Genomic DNA, 20,616 nt, shown 5'->3' with positions numbered 1-20,616 from the left:
AAATAGAACTCCAGGGAATGTTTTTCCACACAGGTACTGTATTCTTTCCCCCAGCAGGATGACAACAGCTATCTGAAACGTTTGCAAAACAGACCATCTCTCTCTTGAACAGCTCATGACACTCAGTTTGGTAATTGCAGGTTGCCTGTGCAGCTGACAGACATGTTTAAATCACAAGGTCATAACAGGTATAACTCATTTCTGTTTCCAGTGTGGTGCAGTTTGTTGCTAAGTGCAGTCATGGGACAGAGATGTCCAAATTTATCAAAAGGTGAGGTCATCTGTTGCAGCGACCTGCTGCAGAGGAGGTACATAGGATGAAGACTCAATAAATGCAGGAGTATGAGACTCTTGCCTCTTCCCCAGCTCCGCAGTAATTGTTGCCACCCTGTTGATTCTCTGCAGTTACTACAGGTGATGCTGAGCACAAGCTCAACAGAAAATCACTCTCCTGTCTCTAGGGGTCTGGTTGCCAACCCCTTAGGAAGAACTGATGGAAAACAGCAAGCTGTCTATGAAACCAAGCGCTGGCTCTGGCTCTTCTCCAGCAGTGTTAACTTTCCAAGTACATTCTTCTTTCAGAAGATTATTTAGATCACTTGTCAGCAATTAAAAAGAAAAGTCTTTCACATCCTTATCTCTTTTTCTACTAGTTCTTAGCATCATTTGATTACATTGTGCTGATGTGGGATCTCTAGAGCCAAGTTAAAAATAAGCTTTGCTGCTTCTATGAGAGGGTATTTTTATTTGTCAGTAAAAATTTGCAGACAAATGTACTTCCAGGTTGAAGGGTTTTATCTTTTCTTTTTCTAAAGCCATCTTCAGAACTATTGCTGATAAGTTTTGTATCACTCACTGTAAAGGGATTTTTAAAATGAGGTTTAATGAAATAGTTTCTTGGACTCACTTTGATTTACACCTGCTGCTTTCATACATTTCTGTCCCCAAAGAGACAATTTGACTTCTGTGCTGTTTCCTTTGGTCATCTTTATTATTTTTCTTGTTTTATTTAGTATTTTCCTCTTGCTAGTAAGAATTAAATAACTTGCCTACCCAGTTGCTACAAACTGTGATCAAAAGCCTGATTTTCAGTAGTTCCAGAAGGGGAATTACATCCAGGTTTCATCCTGCTTGAACAAACCTTTGCCAAGCACTAACGTCTGACACTCGGTGATAGTGGTTGAACTTACTAAACACAGGGGAAAAAGACCAACAGCTGTATGGAACTGGTGCGAAAGGTTTGATTCCTTAAACTGCTGCCTCAAGGCAATGTCAGAAAGAGCAGACTGGAGTTATGTTTGTTGGTTTGCCCAACAACCTTCCTCAGGTGGTTTCCTTACCTTAAACACCTGAAAAAGCAAGCTGGCAAACAGCATTTTTCTGCAGTGGTGACACCCAGGTGATAGAAGCTCCAGGCAGGCTGGAGCTGAGTGGAAATACATGTAATACCCAAGCCAGGGAACCAGCAGCTACAGCCTCTCTGCAGGGACTACGGCTGAGTGGACGTTGTGTTAAGAGCTGGTCTGCCACCTTACCTAACTCAGACATTTTTTCCCCGCTCATATTTCCCCTCAAACCCCTTGGCAAAACGAAACAGGAAGGAAGCATCCTATTGGTAGAGTTATCTGTCTGTACAGAATATGTTTGTATAAATATAGCTGTCATTATTAGTTTTTACTTTCTGGCAAATAAACCTAAACTGTGCATGTGATGAGAACACACAGGTGATGTGTTATATGGGCAACTGACTGGCTGTGTCTTGCAAAGCTGAAAGTCTTCTTTAGCATTAACAACCTAACTCTGACCTGAAGTTGATGGTGACCAAAAGTTTTTTTCCAAACAACAGGATGCTCTAATACAAATCACATGGTTAACAGTTCATTCAGCTATTTAGAAAATAGGAGCACTGTCCAGCATGTGCTCCATTTCTTCCCTCACCCTTCCTCCCAAGATGCTTTCTGCTGTGTTACAGTCCAGTTGATTTAACAGTTCATAGCTCCCAATTTTTTGCATTGCTTGCATTTAAATTCCACTCAGAGAAGCTCACAGATACATAACTGATACTGCTTAGTACAAATCCATCTGCTAATTGAGAAGTGTCCAGCTGACTCTTGCATCTGATCCAGCCTTTCACGTCAAGGACCAAAGGCTGCAGCAAGATATTTTGGGACCAGGACAGGATGCTAACCTGGTGTGTCCCTCCTCAAATACAAACCAACTTCAAAAGGTCTGCACTAGTGGAGGAGATTCTGTGGACAACCCTCTGGTGAACAGCCCTTTGGGGCAACAGCAAGAACTAAACACAGTCCTGACTTCCCAAGACCCATGAAAGAGCTCCAAGATTTGCTTGCATCTGGCACTTGCCCAGGATGCAGCTGAGCTCACCTTGGTGTAGTTTTGTTTAGCTGGAGGCAGAAGCATGCTGAGAGGCTATAAAGAATTGAAAAACAAAAGGTGTCTATTTAAAAAGTGATGCGATACAGAGAGAACAATAGTAAATAATGGATGTCCTTTATTAATCAGTTCAGACTTGAGATGGGCACCACCTCTGCACCGAATAACTCTACACACATACACTTTATTTTCATGGTCAAGGCAACTGAAATTCCAGGATTTTGAACTTTAAAAGACAAATGAAAACCCTTTTGTACATCGCCTGAAGCATTTGAGTGCCATTACAGAAGTAGCTCAGCAGTAGCAATAACAAAGTGTTCAGCCTCTATGCAAAGCACATCTTCCAATAACAACTACTCTATGGCCCTTGCCACCCTTTAACAAACGCAGGGATAAGCACAGCAAACTGCCTTCTGTAGCCGTGGCTCTGCCGCGTCGCCGGCTCGCGGGTGCAAAGGCTGGCATCCACAGCCACGGAGCAAGAACTGCCATGCCTGCCAGTGACAGCTGTCATAAAAGCTTTCCTTTTAAAACTCTCTTGAAGGCCTCAGAGCCAGCTTGCCCCCAAGGAATGAACTGTGGCAGTTTCTGCAGCTCAGCCCCTTTGGACCATGAGAACATCTGCATGCCAGTGCGGATTATTTTTCACAGCTCTTCTACAAAGGTCTAAAGTGAAGGGCAAAATGTAGCACCTCAAGAGATTCTGCAGGCAGGGTGGGGCAGAAGAGAGTGCCATCCCAGCGCTCCTTGAGTCACTGATGCTATCAAACCATTAAACACGGCAGTGGAAGAATGACAAGATGTCAACTCTCAACTAAGCCAGCTGCAGTGTGGTTTGGAAGAGACACTGCCAGTTCAGAGAAACAGTCCCGGAGGGAGTGGTCTGAAGGGACAGTGTGGAGACTACATTAGAAGAGAGGTGGCTATCAAGCAGCACTTGGAAAGCTTCTTGCTCAGACTTCCATCTGAAAGCTCCACAAGCGGCCAGCTAGAGCCGTGCTGAGTACCTCACACAGCACAGAGAGAGGTCTAATACCACAACTGCCTGAAAGGCACAGGTCTGGGTTTAGACTTTCTCTAGACAAGATGGAGGGAAAAGCTTTTTTAATTTTTCCTGTAACGATGCCTCTAGGAAAGCTATGGTTGGAAATCACATTTGTGACCTTCCAAAAGTCTTTGCCTCTTTCTAGATGAGACGGATCAGTGTGTGCAAGAGCAGATGACAACACTGTTACAACGTGGTTGTAATTTGAGGCACAATGTAATAGAAGCATATCAGAAACCTTCCCCCCAGTAGCTGTGAGAGCCACACCTCAGTCTAACTTCCTACTGATCGTGTTTGTCCTGCCCCTGCAAAATTAAAACATCTACACCAGAGGCTGTTATGAGCTCTACTGTCTTATAAGGATAAAATATCAAATAGCTTTACTTTTCATGTTTAAATCTTCACAGCAATGCCCACAGTGCTGGGGGACATGCTACCAATAGAACAGTTCAGAAATGCACTCAACAGACGTTTCCATGCTACTCCAGGGATGGCACAGATCATTACTTTAATTGTCCTCCGCTTGCTCTTCTGTCCATAATTGTAGTTTTGAGTTTATAAAGAATGAAGTGTGATTTCAGGAACCAAAACCAGCCCCTCAGTTACAACGCAGTTCCTGAGATAATTAAGTCTCCAAATGTGGCTGCATGGGAGGGAACCAAAACTACGCTGCAGAAGCCCATAACATAGAGATCTGCGTGAGCAAAGAGACAGGATGGAAAATGTCACCAGGAAAATAAACTCTCCTAATATTTCACTGCTTTTTACCTAACCCCCAGCGGCCCATTGTCTTGAGACAACCTATTGTTCTGGTGCTTTGTTATTGAAGGAACCAACGGCCAGTCGGTGAGAGCTTCCTGACAAGCAGCAGCTTGAAAAGCTAAACGCAGTGTCCTGTGCCTTGAGGCTTATTTTGCTGCAGACTTAGGAAAAGCAGGACTGAGGTAAGTTAAAGCACGCAGCTTAGGATTTAACTTCATTGAATGTCTCCTTCAAATAGAAAATACACTCCAGTTTGGTGTTAAAACCTGCACAACGTAACAGAACAAAGCTTGGCCCCGTTCCTCTGTTGTTACTGGGTGTTGTGTACTGCCAGGGACAGGATAAGAAAAACTCTAGGGCAGGAGCCAGCACAGCAGGAGGCTTCATTAGGCATGAACACGAGCAAAACAGAGCTTCAGAAGCAGCAGTGCCCGCTGAAAAAAACAGCTTCACCACAAGCAGCACATATCAGCAGGACAGCCCGTGACAGCTTTGGATAAACAATGACCTATGGATATCAGACAGCTATGGCTTAAATGTTTCAAAAGATCTGTGCCCAACGAGGAAACAAATTATCTATTAAAAACCTTTCACCAGATACATGCTTTTTTCTTTCTCTGCTTAATATCTTCCTTGCTTGAAGCTTGGCTGTTGCCCAAATGCATCCAGAGCAACGCTTGATGATAACTCAAAAATGTGCAGTTAATCTGTGTAGTTTCAGCTCCTGAAAGCCAGGAGCAAATGCGTATTTTTCAGAGAGAAACAAGCTTGGTCACACAGTATAATCATGTTTGCACAAGGTTTAGATGGCTAAGATAGGGAAAATTCTTTTTTAAACTCCTTGAGAGGAATACTCTACGGTTAAAAACGTCTCTCTTTTTAGATGCTGTTTTAGCCACTAACAAGCACAAGCCCCAGAAGAGAGCTTCCTGCATTGCAGCAAGAAAAACTTGAGCTTGCATTAAAACAAACAAACAAACCAACCAACAAACCTAACCAACATAACCAACCAAACAAAAAAACCCTTAGAGCTGCATTTCATCATAAAAAATAGCTTGAAGAAAGAGTAAACTTTTGCTCTTTGGCCTATCTTGACATTCTTCCAGAGACACATAGCAGGAATATTTCAGATTGATTTTTTGTCTCCTGCTTGCAGAAAACAGGAAAGTTGCAGTTCTTAATTTCCAGGCTTCTGAAATGAGAAAGAGAAAAACCATGTGTGGCAAAACAAGACATCTTTGCTTCTTTAAATAAAAACCAGGGTCACAACCCATTTATTATCTGTCTAACCTCCACTGGGTGAGAAACAAAAATTTGTACTCCTATTCCAGGATAATACAGACTGTAGACTGTACATTATTGTAGTAATTGCTGCTGGCTGAAACTGAGTACTGTGGAATGAGACTAAAAGAAGTTAGATTTTTGTTTTGTAGGATCAGTTTCGTGCATGCAGAGGGAAGGTTTTTGAACATCTCCTATCTGTATACAAATGAGTGAAGATGAAAACATCTAACAAGTAGTTTGCAGTTTTAAGGCATCAGTTTTGGTGTTCTCCCCTCATGGGTGTCTGTATGACAGTGAATATGATCACAGTCAGAGCTCTGGGATTCCTCTTCCATTCAGAAAAGTTCTGAGGGTGGTAAAATTCTTGTGCCATGCTACAATTGTTCTGATGCTCTGCCAGTTTCAAAGAGGAGAGAAGTGCAAGCATACATCTGCAACCGTGGACAGCCACAGCTTTACTAAGTCACAACTAGCCAAGGCAAACCAGCCCTCCTCCCATCAGCTGAGACAGCCAAAGCCACACTGGGCACAGTAAAGCAGGCACCTGTTGCCTCTGATTAAGATAGAGGGATTGTTAGAACTCACAGGGGTCCTTGAGTGACAGTTTTCAGAGTAAGGCAGGTTCATAAATTCCCCTTACTATGCAAATAACATGTATAAACAAAATCTTCTTAGTGGCAGACCTGTCTCCATGTAAGCAATTCTTATTCTGAGTGATTCTATATACAGAAAACTCCTAAGGAAACAATTTCAACTTTCTTAGTGTATGAGCTGGGCAGTATAAACAGGGTAGTGGCCAGTGAAAGCTGGTGACACATGGGTTTGATGGGTGGAACACCAGATGGGTAAGAACTGGCTTAATGGCTGCACACAAATGGTGTCCAAGTGGAGGCCAGTGACAAGAAGAGTCCCTCAGGGATCAGTTCTGGGACCACTCTTGTTCAGCATCTTTGTTGGTGCCATGGACAGAGGCACTGAGTGCAGCCTCAGCAAGTTTGCTGATGACACCAAGCTGTGTGGTGCAGCAGCCAGGCTGGAGGGAAGGGATCCATCCAGAGTGACCTGGACAGGCTGCAGAGGTGGGCACAAGCCAACCTCATGAGGTTCAACAGGACCAAGTGCAAGGTCCTGCATCTGGGTTGGGTCAATCCCAAGCACAAATCCAGGCTGGGCAGGGAGTGGCTGGAGAGCAGCCCTAAGGAGAGGGACCTGGGGGTGCTGTTGGATGAGATGCTCGACATGAGCCAGCAGTGTGCACTTGCATCCTGGAGGGCCAACCAGAGCCTGGGCTGCATCAGGAGAAGTGTGGCCAGCAGGTCGAGGGATGTGATTCTCTTCCTCTACTGCGCTCTGCTGAGACCCCACCTGGAGTACTGCATCCAGTTCTGGAGCCCCCATTACAAGAGGGATGTGGAGATGCTGCATCATGTCCAGAGAAGGGCCACTGGGTTGATCAGAGGGCTGCAGCAGCTCTGCTGTGAGCACAGACTGAAAGAGTTGGGACTCTGAGGAGATCTTATTGTGGCCTTCCAGTATCTGAAGCTGGGGAGGGACTTCTTAGGCTGTCAGGTAGTGACAGCACTAGGTGTAGTGGAGCAAAGCTGGAGGTGGGTAGGTTGAGACTGGACGTGAGGAGGAAGTTCTTCAGCATGAGAGTGGTGAGAGCCTGGAATGGGTTGCCCAGGGAGGCAGTTGAGGCCCCATCCCTGGAAGTGTTTAAGGCCAGGCTGGATGAGGCTCTGACCAGCCTGATCTAGGATAGGGTAGGGGGGTTTGTCCTAGATGATGCTTGTGGTCCCTTCCAACCCTGACTGATTCTATGATTCTATGACAAAGAACTAGCCAGATTTCTTTCAGCTCATTGCTCCTACACAGAAACTGTGATATTGCATGTCCTATGTATTAGCTGTTTTTCAACAGAGAAAAAACAAACAGCTGACATTTAGTGAGAATGTTTTTGGTGGAGAAAAATTAGCAGGGCTAAGGACAATGTTTCAGCTCCTAAGAGCCCCACACAGCACCTCTAGCAGTAACTTTGGCCTGTACATCTTTCACAAGTCTCATGAAGCTGTGCATTGCAAAAGACAATATAAACTGCATAGTGAAACAACTGCCCTCAGTTCTACATGCATGTTTAAAATGAAACAGCTGCAGCTCTTCCACAAATCTCAAAATATTTTTCAATTACCACACTGTAAAAGACTAGAATCAGTCCTAATGAAGTTGGCATAATATCATGTTACATTGTGCACTAAAACCCTGAGAAAAGAATTAAACTAAGTAGAAAAAAAAAATCTAAATTTCCCCAATCTGCTGTCATAGGAAAAAACCACAAATACCTCCAAGTGTAGTATTGACTACAGTGCAGGTTCCCTTCAGAGAATGTGTGAAAGCAAAGGATAACACTAAACCTCTCTACAGAAAGATAGCAGTACAGATGACACAGGAATATTGCTTCTTTCTTTATCCAAAACAAGCAATGGACAAAGCTAACATGCAGATTGGATGAATTCTTAGAGCTGGTGAACCCTGACTGCTTTGCAAGGTGCCCACTAGCCATGACAATCCTCTCAAGGCATTTATTTAGCTTGCTAGAGGTAGGAATGCAGGTTTTGTGCCTATATGGATAAAAAATACGCATGATCAAGATGTGTTTTTCCTTTAAAAGGAATCATTAATCTGTCTGACGCCAGCAATACCTCCACAACAAAATCAAGGCAATTTAACAGTTGGATATATACACTATTTTTCACCTGACTAGTGTGTGTTTGTAACTTTACTAGCATTTCTTTTTACATCTGAGAAAACACCATCACTGAATAAAAGCCAAGTTTACTATTTTTATTTCATGTACAACTTCAAATGTACTTTCACAGCTGGAATGGGGTATTTAATCTGCTTTATTATAGTTGTTCAAAACTTATCAGCCCATGGTTTGGATGGGTTTGTGTAAGACAACAGCCAATTAAGCAGACCTCGTGAATCTGCACATAGATTTTACATTAGGATTCTACAATCATTATATGACTGCCACATGATGAATCAATATGTATGCATGATGCCATCACACATATCATGCTTATCAGTAACAAAAATGGGATATATGACAAGAAGCAGCATGTATAAGACTACTCAGCAACAGAACAGTGAAACTCTGTATACAAGGTAGTGATTACCTCTGCATGCTGGTTCACTAATTGCTTTTACTTGTCTTGATTGGTACACACAAAATATCAGAATCCAATCTCATGAGATGTCATGTGAATGATGTGACATTCAAGTATGAGCACTGAACAGTTAATGGCAGTAATCTCATTGAGTTGTGAAACTTGTTTCCTCTTTCAAACAATACAGAAACAGAAAACAAAAGCAGATTCCTTCAAACCAGAGCAGGCAGAGATTGCTAGAGCAGGACTGAAGCTCCTGCATACATTTAACTGAAAGCTATGGCTGATCTGGGACCCCATCTTAGTCTTATTAGTCCATAGTAATACTGTTGCTCATTGCAGATGAACTCTCCAGACTAATCTACTGGGGGAAGGAGAAAGTTAAGTGATGTGCAAAGAGAGTTCCAACGCAGATGCTCATGGTTTATCTCAGTCAGGGTTACAGCCTCTTCTACTCTATGTATTATGTCATAAGATTAAAATGAAGTAGCATGGAATTTTTTGTTTTATTTTTGACTGAGAAATGTGTGCTACACAAAATTAGAGCGAGATCAAGTGCTTAGAGAAGAGGAGGAGGTGGTGAGGGAACTGCAATCTTCAAGGAGAAGGGCAGTAGCTGGGCAGGAAAACAGACAGGATAAGAGGACAGTTTTGAATTCCTGAAATGCTTGCTACCATCTGAGGGAGACAACAGCAATCACGGAAAACAACCACCACCAAACATGAACGAACCAAGCAAAGCTCATGAACAAGCTGAGAAATAGTGCTCCTGGTAGCTAAGTAATGACAGAAACAGGCTGCCACACAAGAGTAGTATCAAAGACGGACTAGAGCATTTCTTTTAAGGCAAGAAATGTGACATGATTTCTTCAGACTAACTTTTTCTGTAGCCAAGAGCAGCACAATTGCAGAGGCAGCTCCTCTTCATGCTTAACTAACAGGGACGGGAAATTCAAAGGGCACCATCCATGTGCAGCACCAGTGTAGAAAGTGCTGATTACCATGCAATAAACAAGAAACCAATAGGATAAAGTGCAAATTACAACACATTCTCCCAAATCTTCTTGAAAAGTGTGAAGAACTCAACAAAACTAGGGCCCAGGCAAACCCCCAACAACCATTTTTATGTACATGGTAGAGACAAACATCCTCCTCCAAGCAGGAACAGGAAAATTAAGGCTGTTGACTGACCTGAATTTGGATGTCACACTCAAAACAATCCTTTCACTTGCTCTGTGACAGGGTCGAGGTCAATGTCATAGAAGCATGGCCTTGTGGGCAGTCCTGGCATGGTGCTCATCTGTGGGAACAATCAAATGAAGTTACATTCTTGCACCTATGAGCAGAGAATCACTCCACTCATGTAAACCTTAGACTAAGAGACAGCCTAAAAGGTTCATCATGGCCTCAGCTGCAGAAGTGACCTTCAGCAAATTCTCTGTTTCTGTTAAAAAAGTCGAGCTCGGTACATTTTTGATTCCTGTTTAAATGTATGCTTTTAAAGGACAGGAAAGAGAAAACAAAAGCCACAAAAGAAAGACTGACACAGCAACCAAAGTGAAAACTCTGTAACAAAATGGAGACACTTTGGGATTTATTTGCTCCTCAAAATATTTAATCAGAATATTTATCCATTTATATCTACTGGGAAAAATCACACAGCAAAGGGCTAGGACACGATTGCCCACGTACATCTGGTGATATGAATGTGTTGAACTCAGACCTCTCCCATAGGAAACCTGAATATAGGAGCAGGATTAATCATGATACTTTCACAACTCATTACACAATGTAAGGAACAAATTGAAATAGTTCAACAAAACACACATGGATTACTGCTGAATCCTAATTTAGTAGTCAGAATTAGCAGGATGAGAGATGAAGCTAAAGTAACCCAATTATAACAAACTATGCGTAATTAAGATCATGATCTTGCATAAGACACCAGAATTTGCATACTTTAAAATATGCAAATCGTTTCACGGACTGAAATTACAGAGTTAATTACTGCCCTGCTCACCTACTTCTAATATTATTACTTATACTATCAGCATTGAGCCAGGAGGGGCTTCCCTATCCCCAGTGTGAGCACAGGCACAGTGTAAAGGTTGCAACTGCGGTGCAGTATTCAGCAAGGACCAGTTTGGATCAGCCTGAGCTACTTTGATTCGTACCCTACATCTTCTCAAAACGGCAGTTAGAAGCTTTGAATATCTCACCATAGTTTCACTAACTCAAGGCAAAAATAGCATTTGGGTTTAATGACTCCATAAACAGTTCTGATATCTTCAGAGGTGGAGGATGGTCCTACTCTATCAGACCCAAAGAGATGAAAGAAAGATCTCACAATCTCTGGAAACAAACCTGAGGTTCAACTTAGCTCAGTTGTTTGTTGGCGAAAAGCCTTTAAGCATTAACATTTATCTCATGCATGCTAGATTTTGTGTGCTAAAACCTTACCTGGGGCAGGTCAGCCAGAGCTCATTAAAGTTGGTAGCTAATCTGACCCCAGAACCTAGCCTTGAAACATGGCTGTGGAAAAAAATTCACACTGTCTTGAGTATCAGAAACACTCCAAACACAGTAACCTAAGGAAAGAGTCAGATAAGGATATGTTTTCATGATGTGAGCTGAAACCTGTTGCTGGAATGGGGACAGTTTGCCTTGGAAGCCTGTGAGAGGATTTTCCCTTAGTTCTGGCTCTAGCACTCTTCTTACTCCAACTAATCTCATTCAATACACTGAACTGATGAAAACATTCTTGTGGCCAGCACTGGTTGGCTGATAAATTAAATCTGCTTACTGCATGACCAGATCACCACCAGGCCCCTGCCTGCAGGGGACCAGCCAGAGCATGCTGTGCCCAGCCATCACCACCCAGCAAAATGCACAGGCAGCTTCCTTCCTCCATCCTCCCTAATTCCCCAAGAAGCATAATCGAGCTATGGCGTTTTCTCTGGCCAAAGGCAAGCTGACAGGTTACTTGGCCTCAAAAGAAATAAAACACATGACCATCACCCTAGCTGCCCTTTAGGCTGGAGTAGGCTCTATTTATGTCAGCTTGTTCTGCTGCACATTCAGTGATGGAAGTAGCATCTCCCTTATGTTGCAGCTTTGCTCCAAAGAATCATGTAATGTTTCCACCGTGGGAATACAAGCAAACTGCAAGATCACTCCACAGTCCCATTGACTCTGGAGAACTCTGCTGCCACTTCAGAGGTTAATCTCATCTTGGGAAGGGGGAAAGGAGATTGTGGAGCTCACTGCAAGTGCAGCCATCATCTCACTTGAGATGTACCTCCGAGGAAAAAAACCCAAACAACCTAATGACCCCTTCTGGTGGACTCAGTATATGTCCTGTTTTTAAATACAGTCCTTCCCGATCAATGCCAGTGCATGCAGTAGGATTAAAGACAAAGCTTGCATTGACTGAACCGTGCCACTGATTGCATGACTCATTTTATTGGCAGACATTGCTTTGGCATCTTAGAAAAAGTACCTAAACACCTTGTCTTTATCCACTGAGTGCACCAGTTGGACTGCTGCATCAGCAGGGTTATTGAATTAGTTTCTGTTTCAGATCCATCCCAGTTTCTGAGTTAATGCTTGACAAAAAGTGCCTTAATGAATTACACATCACTGGGAGGAGAAGGAACAAAATTGCCAAAGACAACTTTCTGGTTGGTCTGTGTATGGCAGTTTGTATATCCAAAAGTAAACCCCCTAATTCCAGGTTCCTTTTTTGTTTTTTTTTGAGAGTGTGTGGAGTATATCTACAAGCTTGGCCAGCCCTATTTTCCTCTGTGTAATAAAAGTAAGTATCAAAGAAATGTTAAAAAAAAAATCCTAGTGTGTGTTTTGGATTTGATTTTCTTGATAGGCCTAAGCTCTACACCAGTGTAACTTCACTCTACTAACCAATGTAAAAATGTAACATCTATGAAATGTGAACATCAAACCAGTTTACTGCCAATCCAGGGAACACAACTATTCTCACACTGAAAGTTTTAAGTAAAAAAATGGAATGAGTTAATCAGAATTAAAATTACTGATGAACAAAATGAAGTACAAGGCAGAAAAAAATGCCAAACCAAAAGCAGAACATGGAGGAAACTCTCTGGGACAAATATCCATGAGAAGTAGAGAGTGAAAATAAAACACATCCTGTCATTTTCCCCATGGCCCAGACTTCCAAGCAGGCTGTAGATCTACAATCATTTCTCGAAGCTCTCAGTATTTGGACTCAGAGGTAACATGCAGCTGAATCTATCCCTTTTTCATTACTACAAGGTCAATAAGAGGAGGTGGCTGGTTGGCTAAGAAGATTACTACCCATTATTTTCTCTCCAGCCCTTTGATTCTCCTCTGTAGTCAAAAAGGCAGGAGAGAAAAAAGAGGTCAGTTGGCTGCGAGGCTGACCCAAGGCTTCAGCAGACAGGCTTTCCACGGCTGTGGGCTGAGAATGATCCTCTTTCCTCTGTTTTCCACAATGCTGAATGAAGGCATTAAAAAGTGAGTTCACTGTCTGACCTTAACCCCAGCAGGCGTGATCAAGAAGCATTCCTCTCCCTGCCCTAAGCACTAGAGCCTAGACTTTTGTGCAGAGAGCAGGAAATGCTAACCTGCTTCCGTGCTGCCTGCACAGCAGCTGGCAACCACCTCCCACCTCTGCAAGGCTTTTCCAGATAACACCTTACATTAACATTCCTTCATTTCCAAAACTTGAAAGAAATGAGAATGAACAGCAATAAAGTAAGTCTGAAACATAAATCATTTTGGAAATCAGCAGGTATGTACAGCATAAAACAAAACCTACATAAATGTACAGTCATACAGCAGCTTCCTAAGCATTCTGTACACACTGCACAAAGATCAGCACAACTCTCCACTGTATTATAACCACATTTAGACTAGAGATCTGGAACAGGCTGCCCAAGGGAGTGTGAAGTCTCTTTCTCTGCAGATATTCAAGACCTGCCTGGATGTGTTACTGTGTGATCTGGTGGTATCGATGATGCTGCTGTGGCAGGGGGGTTGGATGAGATGATCTTTTGAGGTTCCTTCCAGCCCCTAACAGTCTGTGATTCTGTGATCCGTAGCTACACAACATCACAAATTGTGGTCCTAAGAACAGGGTAAGAAGCAATGAATAGCAACGTATTATTCATTTAAGACCATAAACTGAATGTAGGTAGCTGGAATAATCAGTACTTAATTTGACCAGAGCTATTACTACCACACTTCCCCCGTGAGAAGCAATGTATAAGGCACAAATTTAGCACCTTTTGCATATTTTATGCAGGGGAGCAGGGGCGTGTGGGGAACTGTGTAACTTTCTATACACCTGCCAGGGCAAATCAAGTGCAGGAGGACAATGTCAAAAACACAATGCCTATTTATTACCAGAGCATGCCACGTTCTGAAGGCAAAAGCAGCGTGTCTTACAGTTAGCTGTCCTAAGGATCATTTACACCTCTGAAAACGCACAGCTGGTAGAAGATGAAAGGCAATTTTTCTTTAAAAAGCCTGAAAGTTACTGTTACTGAACTCAGGCATTTATGATCTTCCAGGAGTTTATTTACAGGAGTAAACAAAAAGAAACCCAGAAAACACGTAAGAAGCTAGCTTCCTTACGGAAAAAGGATGCCAGTGAATTTTAAGGAAGCTGTAAGGAAACTCTGTTCCACAGCCTCTCCAAGAACACATCTGCTGTCAGTGGAGGAGCGACTAAGCTGAGCTTCCCTGGAGTTTCATTTAAATTGCAGTTATGTGTTGACTTGTAATTTTAGTTGGCCATAAGGTCTACATAACACGTGTGCAGTCAAGCAGGAAGGCTGTTAGCCAGGTTTGCTATGGTCCCATGGAGAACTACAATGCTTAGCTTTCTTCTCTATCATACAAATGCCTACCCTGCCTTTTGCTTCACGGGTGTACCTGCACTTCCCCGTATCTATCTCTCCCTTTCCTTTCCCCCCCTCCATTTTTTCCTATGAAAAATCTCAACAGGTGTTAAGAAGGGGTTTGAGTCTGGGTTAGAAGTGAATTGCAGGTCGGCCACCCGCGCAAAACAGGATCCAGGTCTGCGGGCTGGAGCGGTCTGATCGGGTGCTGCGTACAGGACGGAGCCGGCCCTCGGGCCGGAGCGGTGGGCCGGCAGGCCCCGGGTGCTAGTTTGAAGCAGGCTAGAATGTTTTGGTGAGAGAAAGTAGATAATTGGCTGAAAAAGGAAAACAATGGCTGTGTCTCCTTCCCTCACAATCTCGCTGAGAGCTATGGGAACAAGCAAGTAGACATTAGATAACATTCTCCGCTTTTCTTCACTCTGCTTCTGGCTTTAGACGAAGCTACATCTCTTTAACCTCACTGCCACTCACCTTGCTCCTTAACCTCTTGGCTGCACCTCTATTCTTTCTCAGGATCGGGGTAAGGTTGAGAGGGGCAGGAGGAAGGTGAGGGGTGGTTGAGAGCCCCTCCTGGGGACTCAGGTTTCTGGGAGGGCTGTTGTGTTTCTGTATTACTTTTAACTTGTATATTTCTGTCTATAACTGTATATACTGTACATATCTGCTTGTATGTTGTGCTAGCAGCAAATAGCTTCATTTATATTCCCAGAGCCCGTCTGAGTTAGCTGGGGCACTTCTAACAGGTGTGGGGGGGCGGGTTACAGCCAAACCACCACACCCCGGTGCCGCAAGTCGGTGCCAGCCCGTTGCCATGCAGCTGTCCACGCTCGGCCAAACAGACTCGAGTTTGGCTGAGCTCAAGCAGGCAGCTGTATCCCAGCCTAAGGGCAAGCCGTTTCAGTGCCTCGGACAGGCAGGGTCAGGGCTGCCAGTCACAGGGAAGGCGAGCCCCCAGCTACAGGCGGTGCACAGTGAGGTGGTCCGGGGAGGCACGCAAGGCAGATGGGTAGCAACAGAACAAAAGCAGCAGCAGCAGCAAACAAGTTGCTAGGTTTTAAAGCATTTTGACGAGTGTCTTTGACCAACAGCAACAGACAAAAACACCCCTAGAACTCATCCAGGTTACTTCTCCAAAGTAAAAGGGAGATGCACATGCACCCCTGCCCTGTGTGCACCAAACACCAACGCAAGCCGCAGAGCAAGGCTGCACAGGGTATCTGTGAGACTGCGAGGAGCCATGGCTCTCCTCTACTCTCCCCTGCTGCTTCCACCCGGGAATAGAGGGGGGTTGCCAAGGTGGGCATTCAGGTAGGTGTTCAGGGCTTATGATGGATATGTATTCTAGGTACAATTTGGACCTTCCAACACAACAGGATCTGGGATCACCTAAGCTGGGCTAGCACTGCAGTACAAGAACTGCACCCAGCTTGCAGACATGTGAGAGAGCTGTAAGACATGACGCGTTTGTTTTACAGGCACAGCACAGCTTCCAAACAGAGGAACTTATATTTACACAAAGCAAGGAAAACAGACAATTAAAAGGCACCAAAAAGTCAGCAGTTTACTGAGGAAACCTTGTTTTGTGACTTAGGGACTTCAGTTGCATTTGCCAAGAAGTGCAAGCAATTCACATTACCTAACTGTATCCCTTCGTAAATCAAACAAGTCAAGCCAAGCCACGACCATTTCGAAGTTGAAGTGCTGCAGAAAACAGACGTTGTTTCTCCAGAGAATCTAGCATACATGGCTGCAGATAACTCCCCAATAAAATCTGATGGGATGAACTGCACACCTCACACTCCCCCAGCAAGAAACAACGCAAGAGGAAGCTCAAGAGATTGATAAATAGTGCTGTAAACCTGCACGCATTATGTTCAACTGCCAGAGATTGCTGGAAGCCTGAGGCGCAGCATGAAGGGCTCTCAACGTCCCTAGAGAGGCAGGGATCTGAAAGCCAGGTCTCACTATCAGAAGTTCACCCCCCTGCAGTGCACCTGCCAGTCTCAACGCGTGTGAAGCTGAAAGGAAGAGCGCTCTTGCCTTCTGAAAAGAATCCTTCCAGGCTCCGAGCTAGCCTAGCTCCAGGCACCGCCCGTCTCCAGCGCCGGACTGCGCCCACTAACACCCGCGGTGCTGTCCACGCGTTAGAAGCTGGCACCATAGACCGGGAGAGAGAGATTAGCGGTCACCTCTCTGCGCTGTCGGAGAAGTCAGTGCAGATCTTATTACTGCATGCCTTAAGGTCCCTGTACTTTTCCATTTTAAACCCAAACTTGGACATTCTTCCTAAGATCATCCATGTAATGAACCTGGCACGTAGGACTGCAGTACTCTGAAGCATGCAACAGAGTAAACGCTTCCAGTGACTGGTCACTTCACCTTGCGCTACAGAGAGGCACTCGGCGAACGCTGCAGAGGGATGCTAGTGCACCAAAATTACACAGCATATCCTAAGTATTTCCAGGATCAGTTCATTGGGTAGTGAAGAGAACTGGAAATTTCCCCAACTCTGCAGAGCTCTAGGAGTGCACAAGTAGCCCTGAGTGGTGGAAGAGAGTGCTAGTTTGAAGCTAGCTAGAATGTTTTGGTGAGAAGAATTAGATCACAGGCTGTGAAACGGAAACAGTGGTGATGGCTTGCTGAGATGTGTAAGAACAAGAACACAAACACAGACAACAGAGTCTCTCTCTGGGCTTTGGGCTGAACTTCTCTCTCTAACCTGTCTATGTGACTAATCCATCTGCTTCCTAACCCCCCCCGGCTGACCCTCCAAATTACCTTGAGTGTAAGGCAAGATCTGGGGTAATGTAGAGGGGTGGGAGGAAAGTGGAAGGGTGGTTGGGAGCCCCTCCTGGGGACTCAGGTTTCTGGGAGGGCTGTTGTGTTTCTGTATTACCTTTTACCTTGTCTGTTTCTGTATATGGAAGTATCTGCTTGTATATTGTGCTAAGGTGTAAATAAAAAGCTTCATTCAATTTCCAGATCGACTGAGTCTAGTCTGGGTGATGTTCCAAAGTTGGGTGGGGAGGATGGGTAACACCCAAACCATCACAAAGAGAAAAAATATTACATGAAAATGACAAAATAACTAAGAGAATGGTATTGTTTATCTTAAATAGAAGACATATAACAGAATGAAATGGCAAAAACAGAATATGCAGAATATAGCCCCACACACATGTATTAGGGAGGGAAACAACACCAGACCAAAGACTGAACCTCAAGTGCCCTTTCACCACCTCTTAAAAGCAAAGAAACCTCAAAATTAGGAGAAGCAGATGCACAATGGAGGCAAACTAGGAGTTGCTTGGGAAAGTATTGACCTTTAAAAACAAAATTACACTTTACTAAAGTTTTAATTAAAATAACCTGATGACAGACAGAGAAGATATGGAGAGTGCAACCTGATCAAGGTGAACCTGCTTTATTTAGCAGGGGGGTTGGACTAGATGAGCTTCAGAGGTCCCTTCAACCCCTACCACTCCATGATCCTGTGATGCCAATATTTCCATTTCAGGAGATATTTGGGGGAAAAAGAAGAAAAAACAATCTTGTTGGAATGTGTAATTCTCACAATTAAAAATCTCCACAGATCAGTAGCTTTCAAAATGATCAGAACGCTGTGATCCATGCACTGGAGAAGGAGAAGGCTGGGGATGTCGCCTGCCGAGACTTCGGTAAATCTTGTGCGGTTGTTGTCCAGCACCTCCTGGACAAACCAGCTGCACATGGCTCGGATATCTTTCACTGGCTGCATCTCCAAGCACTGAGAATTGTCATGGAGTTAAATCTAGTTGGTGGCCAGTCAAGTGGTGTTCCTCAGGGCTCAGTACCGAGGCCAGTTCTCATTAATGTCTTCATTAATGATATGGATAAGGGGAGTGAATGTTCCCTCAGTAAGTTAGCAGGCAACATCAGTGTCAGGCAGGAGTGACCACAGGATGCCAGGGGTTGGAAGGGACCCAAAGAGATCATCGAGTCCAACCCCCCCTGCCAGAGCAAGGCCTCAAAGTCTAGCTTAGGTCACAGAGGAAAACATCCTGACAGGCCTTGAAAGTCTCCAGAGAAGGATACTCCACAACCTCTCTGGGGAGCCTGTTCCAGTGCTCTGTGACCCTTACAGTAAAGAAGTCACCTCTTGTGTTGAGGTGGAACCTCCTGTGCTGCGACTTACAGAATTATAGCATCAAAGAATCAGCCAGGTTGGAAGAGACCTCCAAGCCCATCCAGTCCAACCTAGCACCCAGCCCTATCCAATCAACCAGACCATGGCACTAAGTGCCTCATCCAGTCTTTTCTTGAACACCTTCAGGGATGGTGACTCCATCACCTCCCTGGGCAGCCCATTCCAATGCCAATCACTCTCTGGGTGAAGACCCTCCTCCTAACATCCAGCTTATACCTCTGCTGGCACAACTTGAGACTGTGTCCCCTTGTTCTGTTGCTGGTTTCCTGGGAGAAGAGACCAACCCCACCTGGCTACAGCCTCCCTTCAGGTAGTTGTAGACAGAAATATGGTTATAGAATCATAGAATCAGTCAGGGTTGGAAGAGGCCGCAAGAATCATCTAGGACAAACCCCCCTGCCATGGCCAGGGACACCCTATCCTAGATCAGGCTGGTCAGAGCCTCATCCAGCCTGGCCTTAAACACTTCCAGGGATGGGGCCTCAACTGCCTCCCTGGGCAACCCATTCCAGGCTCTCACCACTCTCATGCTGAAGAACTTCCTCCTCATGTCCAGTCTCAACCCACCCACCTCCAGCTTTGCTCCACTACACCTAGTGCTGTCACTACCTGACAGCCTAAGAAGTCCCTCCCCAGCTTCAGATACTGGAAGGCCACAATAAGGTAACTTCAGAGCCTGCTCTTCTCCAGACTGAACAGCCCCAACTCTTTCAGTCTGTGCTCACAGCAGAGCTGCTGCAGCCCTCTGATCAACCCAGTGGCCCTTCTCTGGACATGCTGCAGCATCTCCACATCCCTCTTGTAATGGGGGCTCCAGAACTGGATGCAGTACTCCAGGTGGGGTCTCAGCAGAGTGCAGTAGAGGAGAAGAATCACATCCCTCGACCTGCTGGCCACACTTCTCCTGATGTAGCCCAGGCTCTGGTTGGCCCTTCAGGCTGCAAGTGCACACTGCTGGCTCATGTTGAGCATCTCATCCAACAGCACTCCCAAGTCCCTCTCCTTAGGGCTGCTCTCCAGCCACTCCCTGCCCAGCCTGGATTTGTGCTTGGGATTGACCCAACCCAGATGCAGGACCTTGCACTTGGTCCTGTTGAACCTCATGAGGTTGGCTTGTGCCCACCTCTGCAGCCTGTCCAGGTCACTCTGGATGGATCCCTGCCCTCCAGCCTGTCTGCTGCACCACACAGCTTGGTGTCATCAGCAAACTTGCTGAGGCTGCACTCAGTGCCTCTGTCCATGGCACCAACAAAGATGCTGAACAAGACTGGTTCCAGGACTGATCCCTGAGGGACTCCGCTTGTCACTGGCCTCCACTTGGACATGGAGCCATTGACAGCCACTCTTTGGGTGCAGCCATTAAGCCAGTTCTTACCCATCTGGTGTTCCACCCATCAAACCCATGTGTCACCAGCTTGGACACCAGGATGTGGTGCGGTCATCCCTGAGCCTCCTCTTTTCCAGGCTAAGCCCCAGTTCCCTCAGGCTCTCCTCATAGGCTTTGTGTTCCAGGCTCCTCACCAGCTTTTTCACCATTCTCTGAACACATTCCAGTATCTCGACATCTCTCTTGAATTGAGGAGCCTAGGACTGGACAGAGTACTCAAGGTGTGGCCTTACCAGTGCTGAGTACAGGGGAAGAATAACCTCCCTTGTCCTAGTGGCCACCCTGTTCCTGAGCCAGGCCAGGATGCCATTGGCTATCTTGGCCACCTGAGCACATTGTTGGCTCATGTTCAGCTGCTAGCTACCAGTACCCCCAGGTCCCTCTCTGCCTGGTGTGGTGGTTTGGCTGTTACCCGCCCCCCCACACTTTAGAAAATGCCCCAGCTAACTCAGATGGGCTCTGGGAATATAAATGAAGCTATTTATTTA

The 20,616-nt window shown here is 45.0% G+C and overlaps 1 protein-coding gene across 6 annotated transcripts in view; it reads right to left on the bottom strand.

Moving 5' to 3' along the window:
* The window catches only part of MTHFD1L (methylenetetrahydrofolate dehydrogenase (NADP+ dependent) 1 like), a 214,957-nt gene that overhangs the window by 30,824 nt on the left and 163,517 nt on the right, over window positions 1-20,616 (bottom strand). For 5 of the 6 annotated variants that reach the window (XM_064169395.1, XM_064169399.1, XM_064169398.1 and 2 more), the window contains 2 exons: window positions 9,844-9,952; window positions 2,495-5,393 (listed from right to left, as the gene is read on the bottom strand). In XM_064169395.1, the coding sequence (XP_064025465.1) occupies window positions 9,863-9,952 (90 nt within the window). In that variant the 3' untranslated portion in view covers window positions 2,495-5,393; window positions 9,844-9,862. Of the gene's footprint in view, window positions 1-2,494; window positions 5,394-9,843; window positions 9,953-20,616 lie in introns of those variants that run through there. The other variant, XM_064169396.1, reaches the window with a different exon arrangement.

The sequence above is a fragment of the Pogoniulus pusillus genome, chromosome 31 (genome assembly GCF_015220805.1).
Source record: "Pogoniulus pusillus isolate bPogPus1 chromosome 31, bPogPus1.pri, whole genome shotgun sequence".
In the NCBI taxonomy this organism is placed as follows: Eukaryota; Metazoa; Chordata; class Aves; order Piciformes; family Lybiidae; genus Pogoniulus; species Pogoniulus pusillus.
The sequence above is the reverse complement of the archived record's forward strand: the minus strand, read 5'-3'. Positions and strand labels throughout refer to the sequence as shown.